At 39.2% G+C, this 7,238-nt stretch overlaps 1 protein-coding gene across 1 annotated transcript in view; it reads right to left on the bottom strand.

The window, feature by feature from the left end:
- Positions 1 to 5,060: 5,060 nt before the first annotated feature.
- Positions 5,061 to 7,238, bottom strand: part of pde11a (phosphodiesterase 11a) — a 43,199-nt gene continuing 41,021 nt past the window's right edge. Inside the window, exon 20 of the mRNA XM_072397016.1 lies at positions 5,061 to 5,356. Within this exon, the coding sequence (XP_072253117.1) occupies positions 5,123 to 5,356 (234 nt within the window). The 3' untranslated portion in view covers positions 5,061 to 5,122. The remainder of the gene's footprint in view (positions 5,357 to 7,238) is intronic.

Raw genomic sequence — 7,238 nt, 5'->3', positions numbered from 1 at the left:
TGTGCGAGAGCTTTTGAACGTTACAACTACCTTTTTCTTCTTTTTTTTTTTTCAATTTTTTTTTTGGGGTCAATTTTCCACTTCTCTTAACAACATTGTAACATCTAAGTACATTTTGTCAATGCTGTTTGTGCAATAAACTGAACTAAAAAAAGACTCCCCAGTTGTGGATTTATTTTTCTTTCCTCAGTGCATGAGCATTATTATTCATAGGGCAGAAATCTTTGCATCTCATGCAATATTTCCAGTCCAGCTCTGCAGTGGTCGTTCTGATTTATACTGTCAGACATGCTGGGGAAGGTCAGCGAGAGCCTGAGAGCAGGTTTCTGTTTGCTCTGCCTCTGCTTGTGTCATGCAGAGCTCAAGGTAATCCTGTACAACAGAGTTTAACGGAGCCTGTCTTTCGCTTCATGACAGGCGTTTTATTTATTTATTTTCTGCTCCAACACACGGGCTCATTTGGGAGTCGTCTTCACTCCCACACAGCCGCCCACACACTGCTGGCTGACGTCATAGCCACCCATCAACGGCAGCAGAGCTCAGCCTTGAGCGAAATGCACTGCAGCCGATATGCTGTGGTTTATACCCAGGATTGTGTGAATGGATACAGACACAGATAAGATGTGAGGGATTTAGATCTCAGCTTATTTCTAATTAGACTGATTAGTCTATTGTTGATCACAGGTTCAACAATTTCTTTATATATTCATCTCTTTCACATCAGTAATGTTCTGCAATTTACCTTTCTCATGAATTAAGATATGTCTCAATGGAATGTGCTTGAATCTGCTGTGTTTCATTGAGAGATCGAAAGAGTGTGTAAAGACACACGTGTCCACATGAGGTCAGCACTGCACTGGCAGAAATAGAAACTTTGAGACAAAGCCGTGAATCGTTTGGTTACAGTACAGTGCACAACACAAATAAGAAAACCACTGTGCAACAGTTCAATTTCACTATATTAAAAATGTGGATCCCCACAGTGGACACAGCAAAGGTTAGTTCATCTTTCAGTTCTGAGCTTGAAATCTTTCCTGTCCATTTATCATGTCAGGGATGCACATATAAAGAGGAACAATGTACTGAAAATGTTAAAAGTAATTTTGGAAAAACGTCTACAGTATGTGTGTTATTGGATTACCGATGTATTTATTTGTAAGGAACATTTTACTAATTTAGTTGAATTAATTTAGTTTTATTTATATGGTGCTAAACCACAACAAATGTCATCTCATAGCACTTCTAACATAAAGTCCAATTCAAACTCAACATAATATAGGTCACTGTAATGCAATAATAATCCACTAAAATCAAATTCATTAATATCCAAATTAGTCCAGTTCATACAATGTCGACTTGGAAAAAAAAAAACAAAAAAAAACAGTTGCCAGTTATGTAAACCAACAAATCACATGAAAACTTCCTTTCCATTCAATCCCCCCTCCTGAGCATGCATGAGGCGACAGTGGAGAGGAAAACTCCCTTTTAACAGGAAGAAACCTCAAGCAGAAACAGACTCAGGAAGGGCGGCCATCTGACCACATTTTCTTGAGAATTAATGATCAACAAAATATTTTTTCAAAAGTCATTCATATATGAAATATTTGCAGTTTTGTGGCCTAGAAAGACATTGAAAAAACATAATGCCATGTGTATTTAAAGCCGACTAAAAGGCTAAATTATAATTACTTGTTGTTCACCATTGTAGAGTTTAATTCCAGAGTAAATCAGATCACATGTAGCAAATATATGTCGATATATTTTTTTATTTAAACTCTGAACAGAAACATTGCACATTTGCCTTTTCATGCCTTGAGTTTCTGTCCGATGAGCCTGCCGTGAATAAATCCAAACTGGGAGAGGAAAAAAGAAACACAAGAAGCAGGTTACATTGCAAAAAAAACAAAGTTACCCACACGTGGAGACCTAATAGAAAAATAGAACGGCAATATTCACACGTAACCCACGCAACATGATGCAAGAGAATTTAAGTCATGCATGTCTGACGAGATAAAAGTATGTACTGATGAAAATATGAGGTATTTGTTGGCTCACGTGTTTGCTACATCCTTAACAAGTGGTTGGATTTAATACTGCACAAAACATGCAATTCAAAAACTTTTTCTGGTTGACTTCAATTGAGCGCCTCAACTAAAATACAGTAGAGCACATAGATCCATGCCGCACAATGTGCACAGTCACATTTGTAACTTCAGGTAACAAAGGTACAACACTATCCATGAGGCATACTCCCACCCAAAAAAACAACGCTTGTAATAACAATTAAAATAATGATAATATCAGCTTTGATATTACATGGGCACTTATGTACTACAAGTCTCAGTGTGTCAGTCTTCAGGTTTTTAGTTTGAAGCTTTTTTTTTTTTTTTAGCTTTGAGAACAGGCCAGAAATAAGACTAAAGCAAATGTTTGCCAGTTTTGGAAATATATACGTAATCTCTCTCTAAGGACTGGAGACAGTGAAAAACAGCTCGTCTGACTCTGTCCAAAGAAGATGTTTCAAGTCACTGGAAGCAGTGAGTTAAAAAGATTTTGACCAGAGCTCCGTCCTACTCACAGAACTGACGGTGCCTTCGGACTGTCTTGCCAAGAGTTCAGACAAACGACCACCTTTTGTGGTAGTTTGTATGTGCTCTGCAGCCGGGAAATGAATGGCTGTGGCATAATCAGGCTGAGGCCTAATCTGTCCGCAATCAAGCTTGTATGTGGACATTTTTTGAGAGCTCTGAGTTCACGAGAGGTGCACCTGACTGCTCATGTCACAGTCATGAGCTGTGGAGTTTCATTTGAAGGCAGCGTAAAACGTGGCTGAAACATGTTTTTTTTCCTCACGATCTCCAATAAGGCCGTCGCATTTATGATGTTTTAACTAATGAAAAACAAATCAACGTATCAGTGTAATATGTTCAGTGAGCAAATCACTGATGAAGCCCTGTTGATTATTAGGCCACTGGTTATCTTGTGCTAACTTCAGTCTGCATGTGCTATTCGCTTCAAGAAAAAAAAATGGGATCTATGTGAGTGTATTCTCACAGAGGAATGAGTGTGTCCATGCACATTTACAGGCAACTGACTGAGAGCTGACATACAGACCAGTTTGGAATGCGACTTATTTCAGTTCATTCAGCCGCAAGAATTAATGACCTATCTGCAAATGACACAATAAATTAATTATTTGGCTCTTCACATGGGTTACAAACAATAAACCTAAAGGGTTGGGATTGGGGTTACATATCAGATTAGACCATTGCCAGATCACCCAACCAGAAGACTCTGCCTGAAACCAGCCCCTAATTAGAGTCTTTAAAATGGTTCATGGTCGGTTTAACTAATTCAACACATAACTCCAAGCCAAATGTTGCCAAAATGAAATGAAAATATAATCTTGGCATTTTATGCTTTCTGCAAACCACAAACATGTGTCATCTTAAGGTTAAGAGCCAAAAAAGCTCAGTATCACTTCTAGCTCGTCAGATACTGACATGTCGGCCCAGTCCTAATTCCTCCCCTCGGTTCTAATCCTGCTTTTTGCAAAGGTAAGGGTGTCAATACCCCCATCTAAATGGCCCCAAACATCATAGCTGAAGGACTGGATGACCACCACGCTTTGATCCCCAGAAGAAAACGGGCATCTTATCTCTGCAAAATGGAGGGGTAGGACCAGGGACCGGAATATGAATATGACCAAACATGAAATGAAAACAAAACCTTCAATAGATTCAATAGTGTCATGGATGAAATAAGGTGTAAAAACTATGGTGCTACAATGATTTTAAACCCATGAAATATAGGTATTTCGCTCTCCACACACCAAATCCATGATGCAGACTTGTTTGATGGTTGATAAGGCCTGCTGTTGTGCATGTTGCTGGAGTCTTTGATGAGAAATCTTGAAATTGTGCATATCCATGGTTTGCAGAAAGAAATAAAGCCAAAAAGATGTTGCAAAAGTAGGTAACAGTAGGTTGTTTTTGTTGCCTTTTGTCAGAGTTCAGCTAATTGATGTCTCATTTTTATAATCTTAACTCTAAGCTTAGTTTACCAGCTATCAACGGTAGCCCTACCTTTATCAGATAATTATGAGAGTGGCATGGACCTTACTTCATAGGTGACACAGCGTAGCTCTTAAAATGTTTAACCGCTGCTTTGGAAATAAAATGTGACATTTTGTTCTAGCTTACATTTGTCAGTAATAAATCAATAGAGCTGAGGACTTTTCCTGCAGAAATTAATTTTTTATCAGAACAACTTCTCAAGGCACATTTTGTGTGTGTGTTTGTGTGTGTGAGAGAGGTGAGATCCTGCATTTATAAAACTGGGCAAAATATATCTCCATATGTAAAATGTTATTTTTAGTGGCTAACAAGGGCTAACAAGTAATAACTGCAGTCATTGGTTTTACAAATTATGGCAGAAATTCAGCATGGATCTACATGGATTTCCATACTATCTAAGAACCTCAGCAAAGAGGCCATGCATTTTTCATTAGGATCCTAAAACAAGGCACAGGAAGGGAGGGAGGGAGCGGAGAATTAAATTTGCATTGCAAGCACTGTCACAGGTCTTGCTGTTTCTGCACCACTTCATAAATCCACACTACAATCCAATCAATGCATTCAGTTTTTTTTTTTTTAAACAGCACTTGTAAATAACTCAATAGCCTATTTACAGATTTACAAAAAAGTCTGTTACCCCAAACAATATGCGAGCAACAAGAAGATACCAAGAGCCAAACAAACCGCAGCAGAGATAAACATTACACCCCATGTCTTTTGTTAAAAATCTGTGCATTGCCCAGGATAGCTGGTGTTCCTTGACATGTTGACACAGAGGTTTGTTCTCTTTCTGACAAGGTGTCATCAGCTGATTTGTAGCTGTTTCAACAAGCTTGCCAAACACAGCTCTGTCATCCTTCAGCACAGGGAATCTGAAGGGAGCAGAAAAACCTCTATGATAGCGCCACACTCAAGTCTAAAGCTCAACTCTAGTAGCAAAAGCGAAGAGGAGCAGAGCCCAAGAACCTCTGCATGCACTGCACTGCCTCTGCTGCAGACTGCATTTAGGAGAAAACTGGTCTAAGATATCAGCTGGCCAGCAGAAGCTAACTAGCTGCCTTAAACGGTGTGCCGTCAGGGTCGCCGCTGCAGCAGGGCGTGCTGCCAGTTTTGGCTCCGTTGCAGCCGCTGGTTCCTGCGTTGTCGCCACTGAAGGGGCTCGCAGGTGCTGAAACACTCTGGCCACATTGTCTCTTCCTGTTCAGTTCCTCCCACTTGGTCCTGTTTGCTCTGATCATGTCAAGCATCGGGTGAAGTTTAGGACTCAACTTAACCAGAGCCTAGAGAGAGAAAGAGAAGAAAGGACAATAATGTAATAATAACAACACAGCAGCTTACTAATGCAAAAGTGTTAAAACTGTTTATTAAATGTACTTCCTCCAAAGAAACATCAAGACGTTCAAAAATCAAGATTTTCTGCACTGAATCTGCAGAGCACCATCTACAGTCACAGAAAGGTGAGGTCAGACAGCGCAAATCATTGGAGAAAACCAGTCCTGACTGGCTTGGTAGGCCTTTACTGCTAAAGTGCATACACTGTGAGTTACTAATTAAATAAGAAGCAAAGGCAAATCTAGCTGGTTGAGTGGGCAAGCAGCTATCACTAGCCGCAGTGGGGATGTGGGCAGGGCCAGATCAGCATATTCATAGTTCCCCGATCACAGAATGAGAAAGAGTGGCAATCATTTAAAAATGCAAAAATTTGAGCAACACAGATAAGATTTTAGAGGAATGATAATTGCTAATAAGGGACTTGTGTTTTGCAACTCAAAAGCTGACTTCCTCATCAGCTACAGCCAGTGGGAGCCACTGCAGTATGTACTAAGTTGTGCTGTGGGCAATTATATGAATTTACTGCAAAATACCTGGAACTGAAAATATTCACCAACTACAATCAAACAGTCCCAATTTCCAAGAATATCCTTTTGTCAGTCATAACAACAACAAAATCTAATGATGGGCAGATGTAAGAAAAAAAACTGTTGAGTAAGTATAAATTAACCAATATAAAAGACAAATACTTTCCACTTCGATGTCTGGAAGCTTCTTCCTGGCGGCACGCAGCCTATGGAGTTGCACTTTTACATCACTTTGTTGAGAAAACAGCTTTCAAAACACCTTCACAGTGATCAGTCTAATTACTCATCATCGAAATGATCCAAAAAAATGTCTGTTGTGTGACTCTTTGATGCTGTATTTTAAGTGACTGAAAAGAGGAGAAAAGCCCTATGAAATGACTTTTAAATCCCAGTAGATGCTTAATGAGGCTTCTCTTCTATCTTTACACAATCTACCGGTGGCATCTAGTTTCTAAATCACGTGCGTTTCTGCGTGATTCACAACTTCATGTCACGCCTTGTCTTGCAGTTGACGAATCCATCTCAATAAACTGCCTCTTAGTCATGGCTAAACAAGACTCCAGTACCTTGGTTTCACAAGCTGTGGCGGTGAACGAACTGACGAACGGAATCAAATGAACTATCGTCACCTAAAACAAGCACTACGCCCATTGCCAGTCCTTTATGACACTAAAAATGGCTTCAGAATAGTCCGAAAAAGGAATAAAAAATGGATTGAGCGTGGGTCACACAAACGCTTCCTAAATGAAGAAACTGTCACACTAAACGCACGTGCACACTTACTGGAAGGGCAAATGGACAATCTTAAGACCACATGAAATTCTAACACACAGACAAGAATATAGTAAATAGTAACAATATGTATATTGTATTATATATTATATAGTATATGTAGTATATTATATAAACATATATTTTATATTCAGTTGTTTATTAATCATCCACTCCTCCTTAGAACATAGTATTGGAGCACTAGAATAACATTTTAGGCAGTTAAAAGTGTGGGTGTGTGAGTATTGAGTTCTCTGCAATGTAAAAAAGATTTTAAACTCTTTTCTAAAGTTCTTCTGAGGTATGCCAACTACATCTACAACATGTCATGTTAATACTTGTTCTACAAAAAGAACAAGGACATGCTGGTCCTGGCCACCTGGACTGGCTGCAGTTTGTGAATGGGATTAAAAATGTCCCCCAAAGATCTCCAGGTAGCAAAACTTAGCTCTAAGGCTCAATTGAAATAATGATAATATTTGATCGATTCAGACTTTACATTAAAGTCAATGCAGTCAAACGCATTATACTT

This window comes from Leuresthes tenuis, unplaced genomic scaffold (genome assembly GCF_036924035.1).
Source record: "Leuresthes tenuis unplaced genomic scaffold, fLeuTen1.0.hap1 SCAF_12, whole genome shotgun sequence".
Classification (NCBI taxonomy): domain Eukaryota; kingdom Metazoa; phylum Chordata; class Actinopteri; order Atheriniformes; family Atherinopsidae; genus Leuresthes; species Leuresthes tenuis.
Note: the sequence above shows the minus strand (reverse complement) of the source record. Positions and strands in the feature narration are given on the sequence as shown.